This window comes from Agelaius tricolor, unplaced genomic scaffold, assembly GCF_023055355.1.
Source record: "Agelaius tricolor isolate 1412-34295 unplaced genomic scaffold, bAgeTri1.0.p SCAF_9, whole genome shotgun sequence".
In the NCBI taxonomy this organism is placed as follows: domain Eukaryota; kingdom Metazoa; phylum Chordata; class Aves; order Passeriformes; family Icteridae; genus Agelaius; species Agelaius tricolor.
The window spans coordinates 34,896,357-34,924,354 of record NW_027269269.1 but is presented as its reverse complement, the minus strand read 5'-3'; the positions used below and the strand labels follow the sequence as shown (position 1 = coordinate 34,924,354).

General features: G+C 39.1%; 1 protein-coding gene and 1 long non-coding RNA gene across 3 annotated transcripts; one reads left to right on the top strand and one right to left on the bottom strand.

The window, feature by feature from the left end:
• The first annotated feature begins 10 nt into the window (after positions 1-10).
• Positions 11-27,993, top strand: GABPA (GA binding protein transcription factor subunit alpha). Of its 2 annotated transcripts, none has more exons than XM_071433653.1 (10): positions 11-151; positions 4,333-4,433; positions 6,891-7,035; positions 7,902-7,986; positions 13,205-13,450; positions 16,862-17,056; positions 17,790-17,846; positions 18,878-19,018; positions 20,316-20,508; positions 25,100-27,993. In XM_071433653.1, exons 2-10 carry the CDS (start codon positions 4,357-4,359, stop codon positions 25,326-25,328), a joined length of 1,368 nt encoding a protein of 455 aa, XP_071289754.1. In that variant the 5' UTR covers positions 11-151; positions 4,333-4,356; the 3' UTR covers positions 25,329-27,993. The 2 variants fall into 2 exon arrangements, with proteins under 2 accessions (XP_071289754.1, XP_071289755.1); XM_071433654.1 differs by lacking the exon at positions 11-151 and adding an exon at positions 248-446.
• On the bottom strand, positions 24,356-26,559 carry LOC139593052 (uncharacterized). Its single transcript, XR_011680187.1, has 2 exons — positions 26,451-26,559; positions 24,356-25,304 (listed from the first exon to the last, which is right to left on the bottom strand). It is a non-coding gene; the product is annotated as an uncharacterized lncRNA (long non-coding RNA).
• Positions 27,994-27,998: the final 5 nt, after the last annotated feature.

Below are 27,998 nucleotides of genomic sequence, written 5' to 3'. Positions count from 1 at the left end.
CCCCGATTCTGGCGCAGCCCGCTCCTGGACCCGCTCCCGGAGCCGGTCCTGCACCCGGAGCTGGGGGAGTTCCTGGACGCAGACGGACGGCGGGACGTGTCGGTGCGCCGGGCGAGCGGACGGACGGACGGACGGACGGTGGCGGCGGCGGGTGAGCGCGGCCCGGCCCGTGTTTTGTTTCCGTTTCTCTCCCGGCGGCTCCGCGGTCCCATTTCCGTTTCGGGTTCAAACAACGACGCGGAGGCGCCGCGGGAAGCGGGGCCCACGGGGAGGTGGCGCCTTGGCGGCCGCGGGGAAGGGCCCCTGGGATCAGGGATCGAGGGCTCCCGCCGCGGGGATCGCGAGGCCTCCCCGGCGCCTGGAAACTTATCCCCGCTTGTAAAAACCCTGTTTTGGCTGAAAGCTTAACAGGATGTGTGGCGTCTTGTGGCTCTCCCCTTGCAGTGGTGAGAAGCCCCTCGAGTGATGTGTCCAGTTCTGGGCCAGTCTTTCCCAGAAAGACATTAAGGGGGCTGGAGGGAGTCGAGAGAAAAGCAGCGGAGTTGGGAAAGGGTCTGGAGCCCACGTCTGATCAGGAGGAGCTGGAGGGACTCACCCCGGGGAAAAGGAGGCCCGGGGAAGACCCTGTATCTCTTTACAATTCCCAGATAGGAGGTTGCAGCCAGGTGGGCTCTGCTCCTCCGCAAATCAGTAATAAAGGAGTCTTAGGCTGTGCCAGGGAAGGTTTAGGTTTGACAGTAAGAGCAATTTCTTCACTGAAGGGGTGATTAGACATTGGAACAGGCAGCCCAGGGAGGTGGTGGAACCACCATCCCTGGAGATGCTAAAGGAAAGACTGGATGTGGCACTTAGTGCCATGCTGTAGGTGACATGCTGCTCAGTTGATGTTCATGGCGTTCAGTCATGATGATTTTGAAGGTCTTTTCCAACCTAACTGATCCCATGATCTTGCGTAGTTTGCTTCCTAGTGTTTGGCCAGGTACATGCTGCACAGCCACAGCTCCCAGTTTGGCTTTATTTTCTCACTTCAGGCTGTTGGTAGGGAAGTTAAACGCATCAATTTGGTGTGATTTCCCCCCACCCTCTTCAGTGCTCCACTATCTCCATCATAAAACTGAACTGGCTCATGATTGTAAAAGCTGATCTGTAAAGGACAGGCTGTCTGCTTTGCTACCTGCTTTGTGTTGGTGTCTATAATTTGGATAATATGGATGGGTAGGAACCATGTGCTGTGCACACCAGAGCTTCTCTGGGGCACAGATAACTCCAGTGACTGGGCTTCAGTATCAGCTGATTATGTGCATGAGCTCCAGAGCTGGAGCCCATCTCACAATTACCTGCTGGGGTAGCAAACAATTCTGCTCATAGAGTTTGTGCCCATTTCACAGTGGGCTCATTCCTTGCTTAACTCCTCGTGTTCTAGGAAAAAGATAGATCTTAAAACAGAACAGGGGGACTACTCTCCTTACTGTAAAAGATACTGGAGTAACACTGGGCTGTCACAAGGGAAAAAGGCTCTGTTGACACATGCCTTCTTGTATGTTAGGGGAGGTGAGCTTTCTTCTTGGCTAACTGGTAAGTCTTAGGGCTTGTTCGGTTGAAAGAAAAAGTAGAAACAAGCAGAAATCAGTAGGCTGAGCCTTCCAGCAATCAACCACAGGTTTTATGTTCCTTTGAACAAGTACTGCTGTTGAAGTGTTCCTGCCACATGAACCCTCCATGCAAGCCAGGCTCTTTGAGCCTTCTTGTCTCTCAGCAGCCTTCAGGGAAGGGGCAGGCAGTTCAGTCCCATCTGAACCTATATTCACTTTAAAACTCTGCATCATCCTGTAGAAGCAAACTGCTAGACTTCATGTGAAATGTTTATATTGTAAGAAATCTCTTCATGCTAGTATAGGGAAGACTGAATAATTTTCCCCTTTAGGCTTCTGTGAACTTTAATGACTTTGTGTGTTTACATTATGTTGTTATTCTTCATACCCATCTCCCTTCTTTGTGTCTGTGCTCAGCAGAACCATCTTTCTTCCTCTTTGTGTGCCTGTTATTTGTGCACCTGCTTTTTGTGCCTGGGTTCCTCTTTCCTGTCCCTCCAGGGATCTGAAAGCCTGAGAGATTCAACCATGAACTGCCTTTGAAGAGGGAGTGAGCAGTTACTAGTCCCAGCTGCCAGTTTGGAGTCCAATCCACAGGGACTTCTAAATGCCTTAACTAAGTCTGTACTGCTGCTGTGGGCAGTAATATTTTCTCACTCTCATCACTCTGCATTTAGGTGTATTGAATAATTTCTGGCAGAAATCTATCAAGGTGGTGAGTTCTTTCTGTAAGTTTGCACTGTTTTCTCAGTAAATAACATATGAATATGTGAAAGAACAGAAATCCCAGCCTAAAGCCTTTGTGACCTTACTGGTAAACTCCCTTCATCACAAAAAAGACAATTTACCTTTGTTTTGTGTGTTTAATCTGATTGCTGTAGGGGGACACAGTATGGATAAATGAAGGTAATGTAGAATGTAATCTTATCCCCCAACGAGTTGCAACTGGAACCAATTACTAACGATTAGGAACAGGCCTGATCTTAACAGGCCACACCTGTAGCCAGTAAGAACAAATGGCATAAAAGAGTAGTTTAGGAGGAGGACTTAGAGGAGTCAGCTGGCTGCTGCAAGGACCAGGAACAGTCAGTGCTCAGAGGAGCTGCCTATGAGAAGGTAGGAAACTCTGAGGCTATGGAATCCTTGCACCAAAATGATAATAGAACTGTTGTAATAGATAAGACAACAGATTGCTAATGCAGAAAAGACATTCTCCCCTTTTTTATCGTATCAGTTTGCTTCTTTGGGAGTTTTCAGCAAGAGACATTGCTCAAATCTTGGGTTTGAAATATTTTTTTACAGTCTGGCAGATCACCTGTAACTATGTGGGTGTCATTGCATTCAGATATTTAAGCCTGTCTGCATTCTTCAGAAGCTGTGTTTCAGTCTTTCCCATTTATCATGAGAATAATACACAAGATTAAGTGATACAGGAATTGGATTCCTGGGGCCCTATTCAGTGGACTGGCCCTTTGGAGATTTTCACAGAGCCAGATCTGTGAACAGGTTCTGGGTTTGCTTCTTGTGGTGAGGTGTTCATAGGTGTTTTATTTACTTCCTAACCTTGGTAGTTTCTTACAGAATCAACCACATTGAGCACTTGATTTTTTGACAGCTAATCTTACAAAACAGTTTTTGAAGGAGATGATGAGTAGTTTGAATTTCTTTAGACAATTTACGTAGCAGCTGTAAAACATAGTTGGTTGCTACTGCTTCTGAGAAGTTTTAAAGATTAATGCATGTCCTTATTGTCTTGTTTTCAGTAGATACTCTTGCTAACAGTTGGTTTGGGATAGAGTAGTACCTGGGAAAGGATGATTCCAGGATGGAAATCTTGGTGACCTCTTCTATTTTGGCTATTTAAATAGTAGTAATGTTTTGCTTTTTCTCCAGTGTTTTGTTTTTTTTTCCTTCCAGTGTACTTCTAATTCCTACTTCTTTTAGTATGAATTCATGCTGTTATTTATTGTAAACTGTTAATATAATTTGGCTTGGTTTTTATCATATCTATTTCATAGTTATGGTGTATGGTTAGTGAAAAATAGTAATACCAGACTAACTATGTCTTACAGACCAAGTGCTGTAATTCTTTGTTTCCCACTTATGTTCCCAAGAGGTTCCAGTGTTCTACAGGGCATGAAAATCTGCAGTGTTAGTGAGAAAGTCGTCACAGAATAGCTTTTCATTTCATTACTAACATCCTGCTTTAGTTTAGGACTTCACAGGATACATTCATTGTGTTCATGTCACCAGCTGTTCACCTATGGGAGGCATGGGTGGAAAGATGAGATAGTCAACAAACACTTTGTTGTTGACTTTATTTGCCTATGAAGAAATCGTTCATCTTCTCCCTAACTGCCTTCTGCAGCATTTCATGTAAAATGCTGCTCAAATAAGCATCTTTCAGCCATGCTGGGAAGGTAGTTTGGATTTTCAGATGTGCTTTGCTGTAGGTGGCCTGTAGCAACAACAAAAAAAATCCATAAATTTGGGTGCCTCCAAGAGATGGAGGCTTTGGGCTCTGTGTAAATGTCTTAATAGTCCCATGTTTGCTTCTAGAACATTTATTTGAGAACAGGCATAGTAATATATTTTGTGAAATATGAATTAGGTTTTGGGTTTATTTTTGGCTTTCAAAGGCTATTCTGGTATTTGATTTAAAAAATGTGTGATAGGACACCAAATATTGTCTAGTCTTGTTGGTCTGTGACTTACACAAAAAAATCTTTTCTGTTCATAGCTCTGTTCTTAAGACGTTGCAGCCATGACTAAGAGAGAGGCAGAGGAGCTGATAGAAATTGAGATTGATGGAACTGAGAAACAGGAGTGCACTGAAGAAAGGTATGTACGGTCTTTGCTTTTTGGGATCCTTAGGCAGCAATTAATTGACTAATTTGTTTTTCTGTTTCTTGTCTAATTAAACAGTGGTTTTCCAGAAGTTGAGATGTAGCCACTATAGGAAATCAGTATAGTGCTGTCATGTTCTTCAGCCTTAATTATCTAAATCCCAAACTGTTTTGGTTATCTCTTGCTGTGTTATTAGTACTTTACTTTTCCTATTTTCATGTCTGTAGTAGTATGTTTGTGTGTGTGCTGCAAACCTTTCAGCTTCAGTGGATCCTTCTGTAATTGAGATGGACCTTTCTATGTCTCTAGTCCTTTGCTTTACTGTTATACAGGATTTGTGCAGGATGATTTGTTTTTAACAGGGCAGAAATGATGCTCGGTATCTCCTATACTGTTGTTAGGGCCATTGAAATTGTACATACTGAAGTAGGATACCCTCTGATTTAATTACTTCAACCTGGATTTTTAGTTTTGTATGCTTCCTTTCTAATTTTCACTACTGTGTTTGGAAGCTCAGAGCATCAGTTAATGTGTAAGATAGTGCTACATTCCGGTCTAAGCACAGAAGAGCAAAGAAAACAAATTCTCTCAGAATAAAACAGATCAAACACAGAAGGTATGAAATATAACCCAAAACATAATTAAAACCCAATGAGGTTAGATGCTGATACCAAAAAAATTGATATATTTTATTTAATACTGGAGAGAAAGAAAAAAAGCAATAGAGGTGGGAGGCAGGGTCAGGGAGAGTGACAAATATTAAGTGGAAGCATATCACCCTTCCAAGGGTCCCAATGATATCTTGTTGCTTCCCTCCATCTGGTCTCCTTGGTGGTGAGACAGAACTTTGGGAGGGGCTAAAGGGTTAAAAGGCAAAACATTCATTGTGTAGCTGAGCCAGCCCATGGTAGGAAAAATCCTGGTTCTGTAATATTTTCTGTATTCAGTCTTCTCTTGTATTTTTGATAAGGTTTTAATATACCTTTTAAAATTTTAGAAGTGAGTATCATTTATCACACTCTTGTGAATGTATTCTTTTCCCCCAGCCCAGACTTAGGTCACTTTATCTTCTCTCTATTAATTTGCCCTTGAGGGCCTCAAGTCAGGAGGCCCATTCAGGGTGCACTGGTGCAGTTCTGGTTACCCACTTTTGCTATAATAGGCAGAAATCCTTCATAAAGATGTTTAAGCCATATACCATAACATTTCAGTCTCCAACAGGTAGGTTGAGGAGGCTGGTTAGGTTAACTACTCTCTAAGAACCTGTTCTGGAGAACTGACTCAAAGCCACTTACTAGTTTCTTACTGTTCTAAGTTCCTTGTGTATTTTTGCCACTTACAGACTGTGTCTGTGTACATTCTGGTTTCTTTCTGTGTAAATGAAGAGACTGTGTAAGGTCATTGTTATAAATGTGTCCCATAACAATGACATTTCTGAATGCTTGTGCCAATACTGTCGTTGTAGTGTGGGACAACCATGTCATATGACTAATAGTTCCTTCAAGGCTCCATGTTGCTGTAGTTCCTTCTGGTTGCTCCTTTTATGTGTTAAGCTTATTATTCTTGTACTGACCAGTGAAAAGACATGGAAAGTTGCTCTGTATGGGTGTGAGCATTTTTTTCCTTCTATTTTCCCTGTCTGTGTTTCTGTGTTTGCTTTTAACTTGAATATCTTTTAAATACAGTCCAGGGAAAGCAAATGAAATTAGTTTACTCTACATGGAAGTTAACAACATGTGGTATGCAAACCATGCCTTACTGTCTTGAAAAATGTGATCTGAATCTTGGTATTTACCTGAGCCTTTTAGTGGTGACAGGGTAAAAGAGGAATTACACAACTGTAAAATTTAGTAGGTAACTAAATTTAGTAGGTAAACTAAAATTTAGTAGGTAACTCTACTCAAACAGGGAGTACTCAAACTAATACTACGTTGTCAGTTTTCACCTCATGGGGGATCAGTTTGGCTAGCTCTGGACCCCAGCAATGCCAACAAGGACAAAAGCAAAAGATGAGAGGCGGTCTTTCTGCTCGGGACCAAAGTTCCACAGCTTTAATGTAGAACAGCTCTGCGAGAGAAAACAGGGAGCCCGGGAGAGGAAAGAGACCGGGTACCTCGTGGTGGGAGATTTTAAACCCGGGGGAGGAAAGGAACTACAGCCGATGGGATACAGTGATGAGAGGGGGAGAAGGGAGGAACCAGCCTGGGGGGAAACAACACCACAGGACTTGGGAGGGTGTACAGAGCAAACCATGTGATACACAACAAACCACTCAGTGCAAAATAATAACTGAATAAACTACTCAGTGCAATGCAACACTGCATGCTATTAAGATTTCAGAGTCAGTATTACTACTTTTTATCTAGTTCACTTCCAACTTTTATTAAGCTGTCCTATACCTGCTCTATTAACATGTAAGTAATGATTTATTATATCAATTTGCTATTTAAGCATTGTCGAGCAAAGCTACACCACCGCAGAATTTGTGAGTCAGGCTATTGACATCAGTGAACCCATTGGAAATCTTAAGAAGTTGCTGGAACCCAGACTGCAGTGTTCCTTGGATGCACATGAGATTTGTCTGCAAGATATCCAGGTAAATTGAAAGGTTATGAAAGATTTAACTTTGTAATGGAAAAAGTTTTACTTACTTTTTCTCTTTTTTCCCTTGTCTGTAGAATTCATGCTTCATGTGGAGTATTTACTGCAGTTAAGAGTTTAATTTCATGTCAGGTTCATTATCATCAGACCATTTAATATATGCACACTAATTCAGTGTGAATACAATCAAAATATTCTTGGAGTTCCTGGTGTGAGGTTAAGAAAGCACCTTGCTAGTGTAAGAATGAGGGCGATGACCATACTACTTTCTCTTGAGGTAGCCCACATCATTTGTTGCTGCCAGAACTTCCATAATTCTAATCTTGTTTATAATCTAAATGAGAAGTTTTCTGTATTATTGAGGTATAGAGGTAGCAAAGCATTACTCAAGAAATCTCCCCCCCTCATTTTTGCAGGCATTGGCACATGTTAGACAGTGTAACTGTTTTGTGTTTTATTTGAAGTTACAATCAAACATCTGTGGCTTTTCCAGAAACAGCAGGAGAATATTGTTATAAAGATAAGAATTTTTATGAAGGTGTTAAAAACTCAGAGAAGGAACTGTAGATAGTTTTCAGGTAGTGGAGGTACCTCCTCCTATTGCATTACTTCTTTTAGGTAAAAAAATGTTCCTGTAGGCAAAAATATCTTAAACAGAACAGAGTGGCAAGTTTCAAATACGGTAAAATTTTTTCTGTTCTGTACTATGTCTAAGACAGTACTAAAAATATTTGCATGCTTCTTCAGAAAATTTGCTGCAGGCACCCAGTGTTTCTAAAATGTAAAGGAGAGCAAGTTTATTCTATCTATGAGACTAATACATATTTTTAATTTTTTAATTTTTAATGCTTTTATCTCAAGCTGGACCCAGATCGAAGCCTTTTTGATCAAGGAGTGAAAACAGATGGAACAGTGCAACTCAGTGTACAAGTAATATCTAGGCAAGGTAAGCAGTTACATTTGTCTGTTGTGCAGACAAACTAATATTGCACAAATACTTGTGAGCAAACCTAATCTCCTATTCCTAGCTGTAAAATTGAGAAAATAAATGAATGGTCACAGAGCTTCAGAATGTCTTTTTCATTGTGTACTGTAGTTCTAAGTAGTAAAATTGAAGTAAATGTCATGCACTGATGCTATTTGAAAGGTTTTTTAAAGGAATTTTGTATTGTTTTCATAACTACCAAAATTAAACCAAATCCAGAACCCAAACAACTCTTAGTCAAGTAGTATCAGTTACAGTATGAGGTTTTCCTCAGGGTTGAGTAGTTACTCATATCAGACCAAATATCAATGCAGGCAAAAGATTTTTGTGTAGGTAGGTGGCAGTTTCACCCGTGTGAGATGAGTGAGCTTTTGTGCTTTAGGAACAATTACATTGTGAAAGTAAATGTAGCTAACTGAAAATCCTTATCAAGGTCCATGATCACTGTCTACTGTCTGCTTTCTTTGGATGAGAAGTCAGAATCAACCATTGTGTAAGAGGAACCTTAACCAGTTGGATATGGATTTGTTAACGCACAGTTTTTATTTGTATTCTCTGGTATGACAGGATTTCTCTTTGTCAGATTTTCAGGAACTAGCAGCTTCATTGTTTTACTTTTTGTCATTATTTTACTTTTTGTCCTAGTTTTCTTCTTTGCCCCCTCCATATGTCTTGAGTGGAAGGACAGCCAAACAGCCACCAGTCTTTATAGACAATGTACATATTGGGCTGTGGCAACAGCTACAGGTGTTTATTTCTGTATTTTTAAACAGAGACAAGTTCATACAAGAGTAGATTAGTTATCTGGTTTGAGTTATATCAGCAAAGCAAATGAGCAAAATATGAGGTGCACTTTTTGTTTCCTTTTGGCTTCATTGTGGATTAAACAGAAGAAAACTTTTCTGCTTTGTATTAACAGTCTTCAGTAAGACAATTTGCATTTAATGCTGAGTGTCAGGTGACTAATGCTAGGTTGAGTCCTCAGTTTCCCATATGTAATGGGAAGTGTACTACCTTTCTACTTATAAAATAGAATAGAAATATCCTTCAGGGAACTAGAGTAACTGCTCTTAATTCATGCCCAGTAACTTCTAGTATTCAGTGCTCAGACTTCCCTTTTCAAAAGGATGTGAGCAATGAATGTCTTTACTATCATCTTTTGGGTTTGCCATGGTTTTGCATGGGAGACATTTAGAGAAGTGATGCAAAGCTTCCAGCCACCGGAAAGCTGGATATGCCTCTGTGAAAAACACATGTTAAAGACGAAAGAAGTGCAGGAACTTCCTCTTTCTCTTCTTCTTTGCAAAGAGGTAACGTGCCCTGGCACCCTGTCTCAGCCAGGCTGGGGTAGGGCAGGGCTGGACCCCTTCCCCATGGGGCCCCCACCATCGGCTGCCAGGCAGGGGAGGGAGTGCCATGGGCCGGGCCAGGCAGGCTCTGCCATGGGGTCAGGCCCCTCTCCGGGGGTCTGGGGGGCACCAGGCCCCGTCCTGCCCGGGCCAGGCCCCAGCACTGCCAGGCAGGAAGGCAGAGAAGCCTGTGGAGCCCTGGCTGGAGCAGGCCCGGCCATGGCTGTGGAGATCTTGCCACCAGGTCCCCTTCCCCCAGCACGGCCACTGCACAAGATCAAGCAGCTGAGAGCAGGGGCAGCCCTGCAGCCTGTGCAGAGTGGCCCTGCGGCTGGAATTGAATGCAGAGAAAACCAAAGAGCAGCCATGCAGCTGCTCCTGACACAGCCCCAGCCACAGTTCCCACCTCTGGCACCCAGTGACCATCTGCAGGCCCTGGGTGAGAGATTAACTCTTTCAGTGCTTCAGTCCTCCCTTGAGAGAGTGGAACAAGATGAAAGCATGTAAAGGAGCAACATGAAGACACCAATGTCAGTGAAAGAGTCAAGTCCCAGATGGGAGGGATGAGGAGATGCCTTGATCTTGGAGCTGGAATACTTATGTAAAGCTGTGGAGAAAAGACTCTATTTCCCTGTAACACATGAAAGCCATGGGGACATGAAGGGTGCAATTTGATATTGAGCAAAGGCTTCCATGCTAAAGTAAGCAGATGTTAAAGTAGCTGTGATCCCATGAGATGTTTGAACAGAAAAGGAGAGAAGAGTGGTCCTGTACCCCCAGGAGAAGACCTCTGTTCCCACAGATGAAGATGATTTTAGAGATAGATAATAAGAACTTTTGCCTTTGAACAGCTCATCTTTAAAACAATACCCCATAATTTGGCCCATAAACATGGCTGTGGGAAGGCTTATGGCAGTGGGAGGACTTCAAGATTGCAGATTTCCCTGGGTGGCTGCTATTTGTGACAAATTGAGAGCCGTGAGAGAACTGGATTTTTTTCCCCTGTGGAGAAGTCTCCATAACATTAATAAGAGGGACTTCTCTCCCTAAGTGAACTGAAGAAAAACTATTCTAGTGGTGGTAAACTGACTGAAATTTTAAGTTTTGTTTCTTTACATTGTCAGTGGGAAAGAAAAGGTTCTGGGGGAGGAGAAGTGTTCTGAAGGTTTTGTTCTGATTCTTGCTGCTCTTTCTTTTAGTTATTGTTAATAAATTTTTCTTTATACCCTTTTAAAATTTTGAACCTGCTTTGCCTTTCTTCTAATCCTATCTCACAGCAGGAAGTGAGTGCATTGGTGGTTGGCTGATGCTGAACCCATCACACTCCTCAATGTGCCACCTGGGAAATGTCAAAATTGGCGAAATCTCAAATTGGCGAACCAAAACCACTACATGAAATTGGTGTTTCCACCCAATTTCAAAACCACCACCCATGTTCTTCCTGTGTTTTGTTTTTTCCCTTTAATGTAAAACTGAGGTTCATGATCATATAACACAAGGAGCTTCTTGCTCCATGTCCCCATCACACCTTGTCTCTCTCTCCCCCTCCCTGCCTTCCATCTTAAAAGAAACACTTGAATATTAAGTACTTCTATTTCACTTTGGAATACTCCTCAGTGTTGTTTTTCAGGCCTTGATACTTTAATAACTCATAAGATACCTGTTTGTTAAAGGCATGTAAAATATGGCAGGGCAGAATATCAGAAAACAAATAGCATGCATATAAACAAAAGGAAGATACTTGGATCACTAACAGGAAAATGGACTTGTTACTCTTGACCATAGTCCCCCTTTGAGCCAGATGGCAAAAAACAGCTTCTTACTCCATCCTCATATTTTACCTGCATGAATGAGGTTTTGAGAGATTCTCAGTTCACTTATGTTTATTTTCCCCTCACTTATGTAATGTATAGAATTCAACTAAGAGTAATCAGTGATGCTAATCCTTGTGGTGGATTGGTCTCTCTTATTTCTTGAAAGAAAAGCTGCTATGTCAGTTCAAATGTTCTAGCAAATTTTGATGAGCTGGCTTTAAATTCAAAGACAACAGATGAAACATATTTCTTCTTCTTCTATAGTTGAACTTGAGTGTAGTTATTTTATTGCATTTCATTCTACAGCAGATGAAATACCATTCCTATTTTTTCATTTTACTAGTAAGACTCTTATGGCGCTCTGCCTTGCCCTAACTCGTTTGCTCTGGTTGGAGGAATGGGAATCTGGAACTGGTCATCTCTTATGGGAGGAGAGATGCAGGCAAACCCAGGCGATTAATGTTGTTCTGGTGTTGCAGTGAGTTAGATGGCAGATTGTTATTCCCATTTTTACTTACAAGATGTTTCCTCTACAGTGATTCATTGCGTGTAGTTTTATGACACACAGTGAATTATTTTGTTGAGCAATAATGAACTGTATCTCTTTTTTCTTTACTTTCTTTTTTGAGGACCAAAAATAGAATCTTAACCCTTAGTAGCTTCCCTTACCTGTTTTTGTATGATTTTGAAGGAAGCCTGCATTATGCATATTAATTTTTCAGGGCCTAGATAAAACACTCTCCGAAGTAAGGTATTTGTTTCCTTAGTCTTCCTTAGTCTTCATATTTGCTTCTTCATCTAATCAACCACTTAGTGGCTGTCATCTGTTTTCACCTCCTTGATTTCACATTGCTGAGTTTTGTACTCGAGGGTCTTTATAGTGCTTGTTCCCTTTCTAATATTTTTTCAAGCTGAATGCATATTAAAATCTAGAGGAATACTTGTCTGAAAAAGATTTGTTTTTTCTTACTTGTAATACAGGTACATACTCCATTTGTTTTCCATTACAAAGTCTGACTGGATTGTGGATTTAGCATTTAAGGCTGTTACCTGCAGAACCATCTCATGCTGTGCTTTAATATAGATTACACAGGAAGGACACAAAGTAATATCTGTACAATATAAGATACTGAAGTTACTCTGGCCACATGAGGTTCTGTGAATCTGACTTTCATCAGCCTAACCATAGTCAAGGTTTTCCAACTCATGATAAAATAGAATTGCAAGGATTCTTTTTTTATGTGAAAATAGGTTTGATAAAAATCTCTTAAAATAAGTGTGGTTGTTGGCATTATAATGAAAAATTGAAATAATTTTGAAAAATCTTCTGTACAATGTATGAAAATTAATGAGGCACCAGCTGGACAAAACACCTCGGAAGATAACAGAGAAGGTGGTGATACAAAGCATTAGTGAATGTCTTCTTTCTTGCTGCAGAATAGATACAGACATATCTTGTTAGCTCTGTGATCTAATACCTGAGATGACAGACAAAAAGCCAAAACATTAATACCTGATGAAGTCTAAGATGAGAAGAATTTTCTAGGTTTCTTTTAATTTGCTGTTTAACATACTGCCTGCTTCAGAGTACTGAAAGAAAGTGTTAACTGCTTTGTGTAGACTACAGAGATATCAGGGAAATATTGTAAATGCTGAAAGAAATGCCTTATGGTTGGAGTATAGCTGGATACTTGTCCTGGGTCCTTTTGGAGGTTGCTTTTTCTATCTGTTTTGGGGTTTTTTATATGGTATATTTCTTACAGACCAAAATACTGTACTTTATGCTCACATGCTGACCATTCTGTTCAAGATCTGTGAAATACATCACTTAAATAAAACAAGAAGCTGTAATAGAGTACGTCATTTTAATTTAGGACACTCAGAGATATTTGATTACACTCCTGTGTCCTGCTTCTTTCCTGAGTTTGCTAGCCCTACTAATCAGAAAGCTTTAAAACAACATTTTTGTCATATTTGCATTACTGTCTTTAAGTTTTGTGATGTTTCCATGCTTAGGGATAGAGCCTAAGCTGAACATCCTGGAAATCGTGAAGCCTGTGGAGACCGTGGAGGTTGTGATTGATCCAGATGCTCATCATGCAGAGGCTGAAGCTCACCTTGTTGAGGAAGCTCAAGTGATAACCTTGGATGGAACAAAACACATTGCAACGATTTCCGATGAAACGTCCGAGCAGGTGACGCGGTGGGCGGCAGCGCTGGAAGGCTACCGAAAGGAGCAGGAGCGCCTTGGAATTCCTTATGGTAACAGTGCACAGCTGTGGGTGCATTCAGCTGGGGGCTGGTCCCTTCTGTGCTGTGCGGGGTTGGTGCTCAAGGACCTCAGCAGAGGAAACCTGTGGTATGGGTTAGTTCAATGCAAATAATCTGCATAAGGGAATTGTAGAATCATGGAGTGGTTTGGCTTGGAAGGGACCTTAAAGTCATCTGGTTCCAATCCCCTGCCATTGACAGGGACAACTTCCACTAGGTGAGGTTGCTCCAAGTGCTGTCTAGCTCAGCCTCAAACACATCCAGGAATGGAGCAGCCAAGGCTTCTCTGGGCACTGTGCCAGGGCCTCACCCCTCTCACAGGGAAGAATTTTTTCCTACTCTAAAAACCAAGGAGAAGTAAAATGAATGCTCATAATAGTTTCATTAAATGAGTGCTTTTCTGCCATAACTACCTTGTCAATGTAGTTTTTAGAAAGTACTTTTCTTCCTGCCCTCCTTAAAATGTGTGTGGTAGTGATAAAGCACTTCAGGTGTGTGTGGAATTGAGCAGTATTGGGGCATTGCCTGTAGAGTTGCTAAAACAAATTGTTCATGGACTGGAGGATGCTGAATATTCTGTTAAATTAGATTTTGTATGAGAATCTGTGCTGGACTTCATCATACTGGAGGAAGAGGATTCAGAACTGAAAAGAAATATTTTTCTGGATGATCATCTTTTTTTGAGTTAATGTTGTTACTTAGCAGGTTGCTCTTTTAATGTTAGCTTTAAAAACATCTCTGCATGTCTGTTTAAGATTGAACTGGAACTGTGGGATGTTGACCTATATCATGTTTGGGAGATTGTCCAGCTGAATTGCTTCTTATGACTGGCAGAAATGTACTGTCAAGACATATTCAGGAAGTTGTTCCATATGAGCAGACCTGTAAAACTGGAATATATTTGGCTAGAGGGAAGTTTGGAAGGATTTAAGAATTCCAGTCAAGTCACTGGTCTTTGCAGACATGCAGCTTGCCAATATTTTGAGCATATTTTTGATAACTAAAGCAAATGCTTTTTCATGAGTTTTTAGCTTTCTCAATGGTAAGCACTTCAGAAACAATTTTTCTCATGTTATGTCTGTTGATAATCAGGGATTTGATGTCTAAGTTTGAACAAAAAAAATGTGAGGCGTTATCAGAAGCAGACTAATACTTTTCATCATGCTATCACATTAATATTAGAATAAAATTACTTAAACCAATGTTGTTATGTTGAATAATATTTTTAATAAACTTTAATAATGCTGATGCTTTGAGAAAACACTATAACCCACAACTGTGGCTTCAAAAGGTCAATGATTTTTGGGCCATAGTAGTGCAGATTTTTTAGGAAAATCATATTAGTTCATTATGACAGAGATCTGTAGATTGTGAAGAATAGTGTTCTCTTGATATCAAAAAAATGTGCTAAATTAAACTTCTAAAAAGAATAACATTTTAAATGTTTTCTGAGTAGACATTACAGGGACCTGGGTTGAAATAAGGTGCTCCTAGGTTCAACATTAAAATCCAAAATTATTTATTGAATCTTCAGAAGACAGAATGTGTTGATGTTAAGAGTCAAGACTAGTCAATAAATAATCATCCAGAAAAGTAGTAGTTCAATGTCTTCGTCCTTACAGGCTTCTCTGGTTTGCTGCAAATTGAAAACTAGCATTTAGCAGGTCTTTAAAATGTTGTTTTATATTTATGTTATGTTTTGGGTGGATTTTATAGAGATTATAAATATTTTTCTGTTACAAGTATTTCTGCTATTGGAATTCAAATATTTGGTACCTAGAAGGAAGGAAAATATTAATTGTTATGAGAAATAAATGCAGAAAATGGAGCAGCAGAAAGCTTGGAAACCACAGAAGTGGTTAGAGAAAGTAATGATTTTTGTTTCTTTGCAGATTGTGTTCTCTCAATGAGAACAAATTAGCAGCTTTTTGATGGAAGCTCACTGCTACTGATGTTTGGTAGATCAACCCTCTTGTGGTGTGTCTTTTGCCACAGGATTACATTGCATTGTTTTAGGTAGCATTAGTGAAAAATGATACCATGTAGCTGTTCTTTGTTAACCAAAATTAAATTTGTAGCTCCTAGATAAATGTTTATAGACTTAGGGTACTTTCCCTTCTCTAAATCTTAATTTGCTTAATTTTTCTTAATGCTTAATTTTATTTGTTTTAAATCTTAAAAAAATGTCAAGGTGACATCTGCTTGGGATATCAGAATTTAAAAATATCTCCGCAGCAATAATCACTCTGCTCCAGTGAAAAGTAGATGTCCCTACTTTAGTTTCTTGTCCTTACCTGTTGACATATTTTGATATGTTGGATCCAATGTTAACATCCCAAAACTTGATGGTCTGGCTGAAAAGGTCCTGCAGAAGGAATCACTCACCTCCAATAGGCCAATGCTCAGACAGGCTCTCTGCAAGGGATACTTGAAAAAAACCTGGTCCTCAGTTTTATTGCTCAGTATTCCCTGTAGTGTGGAATGTGCCTTTGGTCAATTGAGGTCAGCTGTCCCTCCTCAGTTTTGTGTGCACCCCCTGTCTACTCCCTGGGGTGGCTGAATGAGAAACAGAGAAGGCCTTGCATTGGAGTCCAATAGTCTGACAAGACAGTCTGTTCTTCTAGATATTCCATGTGTGCAGGGGGTAATACTGAATATCAGATTTACTTAAAAGTCATTGATGTCACATGGGATTTCTGGTTTAGTAGAGTGATACAAGGTACATTAAAACCCAGCACAGAGGTAAGATATTCTTGAAAGAATACAGCAGTTTCAGAACATTGCACAATCCCAATCCCTATCCCAACAGGATTCCTGGTACAGGTGTCCATAATACAGTCACCATCAAAAAGTTAGGTGTTCCTAATGGCCAGGAAGGAGAACATGGGTTGCAGCCAACTCAAGCCCATTTGGTCACCAGCCTAAAGTACATCACAATAGGGACTTCTGGGGAAAAAAATGAATCCATCCCAAACATAGCCAGTGGTGGTTTTTGTCAGCAGAAACTGAGATGATGTGAATGAGTTTACAATGCAGTATTTTGCCATAATCACAAACTGATCAATATTTTTGAAGGAGAGTATCCTTCTGTGAGAGAGGGTACTGTTCTCTTGAAGCTAAAGACCTGTGGAAGAAGAAAATTCTTTTTTTATGTTTGAGATATGTCAGGCATAGATCTGATGTAAAATCTTTCTCTAAAGAAAATCGTTCTTTCACCCTTTCCGTCACCCCACCAACCCACACCGTCCCATCACCATTTTAAGTGCAGTCACCAACTTTCCAGGTAGATTTGGTCTCAGTAACTCTGCTTCTTGATGTTGTGCCTTTACTCTTTGGAAGTTATTTCATAATAACCTTGCAGTGTATGATGAGGTGACTTGCAGTTTCATCTGTCTTTTCCAGACCCAGTTCAGTGGTCGACAGACCAGGTGCTCCACTGGGTGGTGTGGGTGATGAAGGAGTTCAGCATGACTGACATCGACCTCAACGCACTCAGCATTCCTGGGAGGGACCTCTGCAACCTCAGCCAAGAAGATTTCTTCCAGCGTGTCCCACGGGGAGAAATCCTCTGGAGCCACCTGGAACTTCTTCGAAAGTGTACGGGCTTTTTTTTCCCAGATTTTTTTCTTGAACTATGAAACCAATTACGAGCGGTCATTTTTCCTTTACTTGATGTTGATGGTAAAAACGAGGGTATCGGTACAAGATAAGAGAAGGTATTAGAATGTCTGCTGCCATGAAACATTGTCTGCATACTAAACGCTGCCTGTCTTTTATCAAACCTCATAACTGGTGGAAGGTAGTGAATGATTATTCCGCCTTTGTTTTTTATAAAGCTTCATAGTTTGTGCATCCACTGAATTTGCTAGTTCTATAATTAAATATTGATTTTGAGTTATTAAATGTACATTTCTGTGTCATATTGAAGTGGAGATTTTTAAGCACAGGAAGTGAAATCCTTAGATGGTACACAACACAGCTGCTAAGTGATGCAATGTATGTGCATATAATAAATATATGTGCATTTCAGATGTACCATGCTTGGAGGTGACTTGCCAGACTAATAACTAATTCTGTCTTCATTTACATAATATAGCAGAAGGTTTTTGGGGAGGGAGCTAGTGGAAATTTGCCATGTACACCCTTCTAAAAATGAGTGACAGATGTTAAATATCTCCACTTGTAAGACCATGAACTGTAAACTAATGTCTCTTGCAAACTAATACCAAATTTTTATTTCTTTCCTCTATGAAATAAGGTTTTTGATCTTCAGGTGACTTACTATTTGCAGGTTAAATATAAGCCTATTGTTTTTTTCTCCAATCTGTAGATGTGTTGGCTAGCCAAGAACACTCTGGAGAAATAGCAACTGTTACAATTGATCAGCGTAAGTACTTGTGTCAGCATTAATTCACACAATTCACTGTGTGCAGGTTTAGCACTGTACTGTGGTTCAGAAGTATGATAGTGCAACATTTAGAAAATCACTCGAGAGATTTTCCTTGGGAAAGAGAGGAGGACATATTTTAAACTTCAAAAGATAACGTTGAGTTTCTCTGTATTTTGTTACTGGCTGAAAGGTAGTATTTGACCTGAGCTATGGAAGTTTATAACTTTCATTTTGGATGGTAAATTTTTCACTTTCTTGAAATAAGCTGTCTAGGATACATATTTGAGGTTTTTAGTTGTTTCAGGGCTTTAGGTTATATATTGCATTAATGAATGGATCTATTTAAATATTAATTTCAAATAAAAAAGTGTTTCCAAAAACTGAAGGGTTCTGTGGAAGAGGTGACTTGCTTAGAAACCAATATTAGAAATAATACATTAAAGTAACTTTCCAGTTATTTGAAACTCATTCTTTCAGCTAAGCAGTGTCATCAATTATTGAAATGAATCAATTTTCAGATGATTTATAAGCATCTTATATGTTAAATAGACATACTGTTTATTACATCCTGTGGTTGTGTCTAGTTAAAGCCAGCTTGAGTGGGGCATCTATGTCCTCCTACACCATTGCAATAGAAGGTGTTTGCTGTTTGAATATCAGGTATGGAGCTTGTGCAGGGACTGTAGAGAAAAGGGCATTAGGGCAGATCATGTGGGAACAGCATGAAGACAAAACAAGGGCTTGAGAGAGTTTGTATTCCTTTTGTGGAAGCATGTAAACACATAATAAATTAAAACTGGTGTTTTATCTGTAATGTGACACTTCTGCAATGAGTCTAAAACTGCAATTTTCAAATAAGAGGTAAAAAGATCTTTAGATTATACTTAGCATTGTGACTTAATGCAGTGTGCCTTTTTAGCAAAGGAAAAAAATAGCTTCTAGATGTTATGCTAATACAGGTAATAAATAAAATATGCCTGTTTCAAACAATTTATAGTTGATGTTCTGCAACACTCTCTGCTCTACAGCTGTGCAGATTATACCAGCATCCGTACAGCCTGCTACCCCCACCACCATCAAAGTGATAAACAGCAGTGCAAAAGCAGCCAAAGTACAGAGAGCTCCAAGGATCTCCGGGGAAGATAGGAGTTCCCCTGGGAACAGAACAGGTATGGCCTCCATTATTTTACATGCTAATGCACTGAACACTGACCCATTCGTTTGAATTACAGTTTGGTGAGACATGACTTGGTAGCTCCAGATGAGAGGTTTGTAGGGTCTCTGTGAAGGGAGCCATGGGTTCAAAAATCTGTGGTAAGCACAGGCAGCCCTGGCAGGTTGGTCAGCTCACACATGATGCTGCGGTTTTTCCATCCTGCAGCAAATGAAATGGATATATTTCCCTATCACTTAACAATCTGTCCTCTCAAACCACTGCATAGCATTTATTCAAGCTTTGAACCTCCTTCTATTTGTAGAAAGGAAAGAAAATAAACTCTATGTTGTAAAATGTAGCCTAGCTGCTACTTGCACTGTCTGTTGTGCTCCTCCTCCATTCTTCCCCAGTCTGGTGACTTCAAAATTTATAAAATTTCATATTTCTTTTTTAGTTAAATGAATGTATGTCTGGAAAACTGCACACTAAATTTTCAGTTTAATACAGGAATTACTGTTATTTATACATACTCTTTGATTATTAATTTCTTTATTTTTTCTTACTGTCATTTTTGTTTTGCTTCCCTTTATGTTGTGAATTTTTCTGTTAAATCCTTCCTTCTCTTCATCCTTGAGTTTTTATTTGTTTTAGACTCCATAAAGGCCTCTAAGGATGTTATTCAGAATTTTAAGGCCAAGGTTTTATTGGCTGACATTAGTGAAGAATACTGTGTGTTTCTTTCTTCAGCCATCAGGTCTACTCTCTTTATCTCACTGAGAATTTAGGAATTTTACTGTGGCTTCTTGAGTTAGAAAAAAATCTTAACTGTTGGATGTGAAAGATGCAACATTGGTGTAAACTGAAATTTGGGGGTTTCTTTTGTGTTTCTCATATTTCATGTTGAAACTTTGAGACCAAACGTTTTTTTAAAAAACAGCTATTACACACATATGTGTATGTGAAGAGGAATTAGCAGCTCTTGATAAATCTGTTCTATTTTAAAGACAGATATGCTTCTAAATGGTTATGTTGGGGGAGTTGTGGTTTTTTTAAGTTCTAGGGGAAGATTCATGTGATTAATTTTGATTATTTTTTTTCCTGTATTCTTAATTTTTATTTTAAAAAATGGGTACTGATGACAAGAAAACGTTTGCAAAAGAATCATTAGGAGGGATTCATTAAGTGAAAGTTTTCCTTCCATCATATAGTCTATGCTGGTCTGCTTTAATATGTTGGTTGCAAGTTTTTAGCCATGAATGGAACATGAAAAGGACAATTTGAAGTGAAACTTGTTATTCCTGTTTTAACAGGGAACAACGGCCAGATCCAGCTGTGGCAGTTTTTGTTAGAACTTCTCACAGACAAAGATGCTCGGGACTGTATTTCTTGGGTTGGTGATGAAGGAGAGTTTAAATTGAACCAGCCCGAACTGGTTGCACAGAAATGGGGACAGCGCAAGAACAAGCCCACCATGAACTATGAGAAGCTTAGTCGGGCTTTGAGGTAAGAAACTTAAGGAACTCGTGGGGTATGATTTGCTTTCATTTGGCTACCTCTTCAATTAACATAATGCAAAACTTGCAGTGTTTTTAGTAAGGCAGATCTTCTGAAGCTGGTCCTTGCAATGAGATCCTGCTGATCTTAGGGCAGAGGTATTTGCTGGGCTTTTTGCCTTTGTTTTGAGATTTTGGGTTTTTTTTTCATTTTTAAAGAAGCTAGTAGAATAACCTTTTGAAAATAGATTTCCTTTTTTCAAGATCATTAATTTGGGTTGCTCACTTCCAGAAATATACCTGGTTTTTATTTATCTTCAATATTTATGCTTTTAGTAGCATGCCAAACAATATTGATTATTGATGAAAGATACAGAAATGTGAATTATCAACTTATTTTTATGTTCTACTGTCTGTGTTCTTCTTGCTCTTGTTATGGAATAAAGCAGATACTTCTCTATAATTGTTAGTCATTTTCTGTATGTAAGAACCTTTTCTGACTTCAAATATTCATTGTTTCATGTCATTGTTCTTATTGTGTGGATCTTAAATTGAAAAATACGGTTGACAGCTATGTTCCAACAGTTGCAATTCCAACATCACAATGATCTGAAGAAATGGAAGTGTTTCAGTATCTTCATTTCATTGAGATTTTTTAGTTTGACATTGATAAAAGGGACTTGTATTATTGATTCACTGTGGGTGAGGTACTTGAGGAGGGGGAAGAGTGCAAGTACCTGAATTTTAAACTGCTTTTCCCTGATTACTTTAGTCTCTGGAATCATTTGAAAATTCATCCACGTTCTTTGAAATCACTGAGAGTGAACTTCTGATTTCTTATTCTGATATTGTTAAATATATTTCTCTTGATTTGTTTTTGAGAAAGATGTTTTTTGCCTAATCCTGCAAATTATTCAAGCAGGTTTAGAATTTCTTTTTGTATGAGTGAAGTTCCATTTTGACTGAGGGCCTATGTTTTACTTACTAGCATTTTCACTTCTGGATACGTGCCGTTGCTTGATTGGTGTTTTTTGAAGTAAAGTCCTCTAGCATTATATAAAAATATCATCTCCTATTTGAAAATCCCTCTGTAAGAAATTATGGTAAAGTATCATATTCTGGCTTTCTTTACCCTTTTAGGGAGTGTTTAATTAGCATTTGACAGGCATGAGATACACAGCTAAACTATACCCTTTTGTTTGTCTTAGAACTTCTTTAGGCACAGCACTGAGGATGCCAGAATTATTTTATGTGTGACAGACGTGGAAAAATTAATGAAAAACAAATATTTTTAACCATATTAGGTATTGAAAGATGCAACTTATGAGAGTTCCTGAGGCTCAGGTCACTAAAAGCAAGGAGGAGCATTGGTAGATGCTTACTCTCATGCTTTTCCTTAGGTCTCTTGGGAGTCTGATTTCAGTCTCTTGGAGTCTGTTCCTGTTCTAGATAGATCTTTAGTCTGGTCTTGTATGGCTATTCTTGCATTATTTATATATTAATGAGAATGTTAATTTTTTCTCAGTATCACAGACTCTTGGGTTGGAGGGCTGGAGGAGTTTCTGGACCTTTCCAGTGCAGCTCTTCCCCAGCCTGTATTGTTCCAATACCATTCCCATGTTTCCAACCCGTGTATCTGTGAGTCTGTGTACTAAAGGCATATGTGAAAACCTTCTGATACATAAAAATTACGTAAACCATGCTGATGTTTTTGGGTTTCATCAACAAGCTCCACAGAAGATGCCAAAGGCAGCTGAAGAACTTTGGAATTATGCTCTTATCAGTGGGATATTAAACACCAGTTTGCATAAATCACTATTAGCAAAATTTTGCATTTATATTTTAATCACAGAATTACAGAAATCACAATTCTCAAAGTGGTGTCATTTTGGCAGCTGCATCAATATTGACATGTCTTCTAACAGTTGAATGTCTGAAGGGATATTTAATGACTCTTGCTGCTCCTGTGATAAACTCTGGTGCCAAGCTGAAGTTTAATAAATGATTATATGTTTTGTTTACTAATGTATTGAAATCACTGCATCAATCATTGATTAATACAGGAAATAATGTTGGTATTATTGAGAAATATGCTGGCTCTTCTGCCCAGCTTCAGGAAAAGCAGGCATATAGAAACTAGGGCTGAGGGGCAGAAAGGGAAGAGCAGCTTTTATTTGTTATACATATCTTGGTAAATGTTCTAAAAATCCTGTTTAAGTCTGTTTAGTTATCGAGTAGGAAGGTGAGACTTGAAGAAAAAAATTTCATCTTCTGTATTATTCTGAAACAAAGTTTCCATGTATCTTGGAATGTTCCAGTAACTTTGTGAACTTGCATGGGTATTTAATGTTATGTATTTTTAGCTTTCTATATTTTTGAGTAGGTAAATGCTGTAATCAGAAGTACATTGAACATGGTATTGAAAATATCCTCTCGCTACATTAACTGATTTTAACTTGAGCGTTTAGAGCATGAGATGTGGGAATCTTGCATGTTTTGGACCTTCATATAAACATGATCTAATATTCTGTGATTCTTTTCCTTTCTGATCCTATTAGTAATGTGGACTAAGTAATTCAAAGTATATTCAGTTTTATAAAACATTTTTCTACAGCATTTTTGATATAGGGATGATTATATGGGATTGTACAATAAATGGAAAGGCTTGTACTGCGTTAACAAACTTTAAAAAATGATCACCACTGCCATTTGACATATGCCATGGCTTCATATTGCAAACTTTGTTTTTCTGCTTCATAGTGCCCAAGTGAGCAGAGCTCAGTTTCTCTATGTCCTCTACCCTGTCATATTCAACAGTTTCCACACTGAGCCCAGTGTTCCCTTTCACACACAAGGGACTCACCAGGGTATTGCTCATCCTTCTCCAATTCTGCCCAGTACTACAAGACTCTGCTTCAAAGCTGAACACAAATTATGATCCCACCCTCGTGTTTACAGAGTTCATTCAACTCACTGCAACTAAACCTCAGGAAGAGGCTGAAAGTCCTGGACAGCATTACAGCAGTTCCTTCAGCTGATGCAGAGATGTTTTGGAGAACAGGGCTGGCATGGGAGAATTGCTGGGTGGAAGCTGTAGTGGCAGCCAAGAGTAAGCATAGAGATACAGAGAAGGAAATGGAGGAGTTGAGGGAGGCAGGTGGTGGTTTGAGGGGTAGAGTGAGGAGAAGGACTGGAAAGGAAGCTTTTTTATAATTTTATGCCATTCAGGAAAAAGCTGAAGGAGAGCTTTAGTAAACAAACCACACTGTCTTTACCCACAGAGCAATAATAAGCTACTCTGACTCTTCCTGTACTCCATGACAGACCTCTGTGGTTTCTTGTATGATCTCAGTAACCAACTGATTTACCAACATTGTTTTCTACACAGCCTGTCTCTCATCTGTCTTTGGTCCTGCTGCTTAGGTCCTGACCCTCAAAAGTAAGAAATTAAAAGACTTTTTTTTTTTCCAGAACTTGAGATGTGTGAAGAATTTGCTGGGATTCTTAGTCACTTACCTCTTTTCCACCAGAGCTAGGAGTCAGAAGTTTGTGTTTTAATTGACTTAATTTTGCTACTGAACAGGAATCATCTTTGCTTTATGAACATGTCACAGGATTGAGTTTTAGACAGTTAAGAAATCTGGGTTCATTTGTTCTATATTTGGGTGATGGTTTTGAGGAAATTACATTGTTTGAGTTGTGTTGGTTGAGTTTTTATTATTTTGCAATTTATCATAAGCTTTCAAGCTCATCAAATCCAAGTTACATCCCAGTCACTTAAGTTTCCTTAATGAGGAATGGTATACACATTCTATTAAAGCTTGTGGTGAGAGTAGAACAGCAAGAAAACTGCAAAATTCTAACTTGTGTTTTATTGGGGGGGGGGGGTCATATAGACCTTGTTATCTCACTATATTTCTGCCCAGACTGATAATTCTTGTGTCACATAATATAAAAGATACTTATAGTTAGAGACTTCCCTTTTTAGTTGTAAAGGCAAAGATGTAGTTTTAACAGCATATGAATTATAACAAAATAACCCCAACCCAACAAAAACCAAACCAAACAAAAAAACTAAACCAGCAAAACCCCACAAATCCAACCCATGCCTTTATAGTTTTATTTCCATTTTTGAAGACAGTATGGAGAGAATAGCTGCTTTCATAGCATGGAAACTGCTTGGCAATTTTCAACCCGTTTCCAGCATTAATTTTTTTCTTCAGAAAAGCAAAGCAAAGGACCATAATATGGGGAAAGACAGTATTTTCTTATTAAGGCAAAGCACTACCTATAAGACATCTTCCCTGACAAGCTGTTTTTTAACTGGTCTAGGACTTTCTCCTGAACTGATGCTTCCAGTAGCCTGTAAAATAATTACTGTGCTTTATTTCTCCTTAATATACCAAGGTACAGAGACAATTTTCAACACTTCCCTTTTCCCATATAAGAAAATGCCTAAGCAATATCTTGGAATATGAAATTATGAGAATCTCAGTGAGAAAAAGAATAATATTTTAGCCTCTGGTGACCTTAAGTAAGTAATGGATGCATATGAAAATTGCAGATGCTAAAATTCTCTGTTGCTGATTTCTGTTTTGCAGGTATTACTATGATGGAGACATGATCTGCAAGGTGCAGGGCAAGAGGTTTGTGTACAAATTTGTGTGCGACCTGAAGACTCTGATTGGGTACAGCGCAGCAGAGCTGAACCGCTTGGTCACGGAGTGCGAGCAGAAGAAACTGGCCAAGATGCAGCTCCATGGCATTGCACAGCCAGTTACAGCAGTGGCTCTGGCTACAGCATCCCTGCAAGCAGAGAAAGATAATTAAGCACTGGGACCTGTAAGTGGGAACCTGAGGCCTTTCCTCTATAACCAGAGCAGTTGGTGCTCTTACCTTGATCAGAATTGGAAACGTCTTTTGTTTCTTGATTGTACAATATAGAGCATGAATTTCTATAAAGAATTCAGACGTGCATAAATTTGGATCTTTTAACAGCATATATTTTAATGTAATTTAAGGGATCACCCCAACTTCTGCAGCTAGTGAGAGGTGGAGCCTGTGACCACAGCTGTGCAAAGTAATTTTTGCAACACTTTTAACAAAAATTAAGTCCCTGTAGTCCCCAGGCTGATCAGTTGTGTGAATGCAGCCTTTTCCAGTCTTTTGTTCTCTGCTGAACTACCAAATGGCATTTGATGCTTTCAAAGTTTACAATATATTCATTATTCTGTTAATCAAGTGGAGCTGAAAGACATGTTAAATGTTACAAAGCATCAAGTTCTTAAAATAGCTTCTGTGTTTAAAAGCAAAGGACACTTAAGACTAGACTTAACTGGAGATCAGTGCTGAAGAAGAAGATCCAGGTTTAGATATGGCTTAGGTGAAAAGCCAATTATGAGTATTTCATTATAGTATGCACATAATATACATATATGAGGGCAAATACCTGTTTTGAAATACATACTTGACATTAGCCATTTGGCAGAAAGCAAAGGTGAACTTCTTCCCCCCATGCCATTCCCCATCAGGTAATTCAAAAACTTGAAAAAACAGCCCTCACCCAAAGAGCGGATTGTTTTGGTGGGGAGTAGTAATGCTGTGTTCTGCAAGGTGCTTATACCTGCATGGTAGTCAACCTTAGTATCCAAAGACTTAAGTTAATCACAGTCAGTAGTCCCTGGTTAGGAACAGAAAGCAAATTGAAAATAGTTTTACAGAGAACTGTGGTTTAATTTCCCAATCATTGTACAGTCTAACGTATATTAACTACAAAGAGGTACTTTTTATTTAAAATTAAATTCTCTTTGAACTTCCAAGTGATATTTTTGAAGCTTCTTAAGCCAAATGCATGCTCCAGAGCTGGGTGCAATTTGAAGTCTGGATGATGAGTCAGAAATAGTTGGGATGTATCGTGAATTCTGAGCTACTCAGTGCTTCTTGCAAACTTACACATGCAGAGAAAAGTAGGCTTCAGCTTTTGAGTTTCCATACTGGTGTCTGTTAGACTGCTTCTTTTGATGTCTGAGAACGGTATGATTTGGGGGTTGCTTTTGCCTCTTCCTGCTAAAAAAAAGCATAATTACTATGTCAGCATTGATGTTCACCAACGTTTTAGAAATTAAACCCCCTCTGGTAACACTTTACAATTACAAGGGAAGACCTTTAATTCTGTTAGGGATCGAGCTGCTCTTAAACCTTAAATCTGAAGTCCTTGAACAGTGAGATTCTGAACAAAGTGTGTTTGTGCTGAGCAGTGAGAGCACTGCTGCTCTCAAGAGCACTGCTGCTCTTGAGCCGAGCAGGAATGGTTACACTTGCAGGCAGAAGGCAGAGAATACAAAGACTTGTGTGTATCCTCAAGATGTGTTGAGGACAAGTTTTTTTGTAGGTGGATGCTCATCTGCAAATAGGTTTTGCTTGATTAGAAGGTTTGCATATAGTTCTAATTTGTGTTTTTTCATCATTGACATGATTATAAAATCAAAGGTTTTTTGCTGGATTCTTTTGGTAACTCTTACTGTTGTTCTCATCCTTGAGTTCTTACAGTACTCCACCTGCTGAGCATGCTGATGTCATTTTGCTTGTAAAAAACATTGTAAGCCCTGAGCAAAAAATATAAATGTATCTGTCATGAAAGGTCAACATCACCCCTTTTCTTGCTGTTAGAGTTGGTGTCACTGATTGGCAAGTGTTGGAGGCATCTTGTGCAGGAGATGCAGGTCTGCTTAACCAAGAATTATGTGAAGTGGATGTTTGAGGGCAGCAGCTCTGCTTGTAACAACGTTCCGTGACTAAACACAAGTCCAGTACAAGTCACGGGTTCTAGATAGCAGAGTTTTAGAGAGGCATTTTTAGTTAAAATACAGGATAAAAAGAAAAGAAGCTTAAAATACCAGCTTTCTATATCAAACTGGACTGTGGGTAAGCACACAGCAAAATTGAAAAGCAGTATCAATACTTCATTCCCCTGCCTCTTCCTGTTACATGGTTAAGTCCGATGGGGGAAACTTCTGCTCCCATCCTTTGTTTGCGGTTACATCCTGTTGTTGCTTTGCAGCCTTTCAGTAGGAGTAAGGGTCCTTGGGTTCTTTGTTGTGGCTCCATCTGCTTTTCCACCATGTTCTAATTAGTAAAGAAAGAACCTTTCAAGTGGTATAAAATTATTATCACGATGTCTGTAGTTGAGGGAGAAATCTGTGACTAACTTGACGTCTTCAGTAAAACAAAAGATGTAGAATATATTGTCAAAGGATTTTCTGTTACTGCCGGAAGGAAAACATAGAATATTCCCAATTTTTGTAAAACAGAAGGGGTTTTGCATACTTTTTACTCTTTAAATAAAGACACTTATACTCTGCTAATTATTACAAATTTCTTTGTTTTGACTTTTTTTTTGTAATTTTCCATAAAACAATTATTTTCTATTTTTACTCTGATAAAGTATTTGTGGATAAAATGTCAATATAGTAAAATAAAAATGTTATACAGCTAATTTGC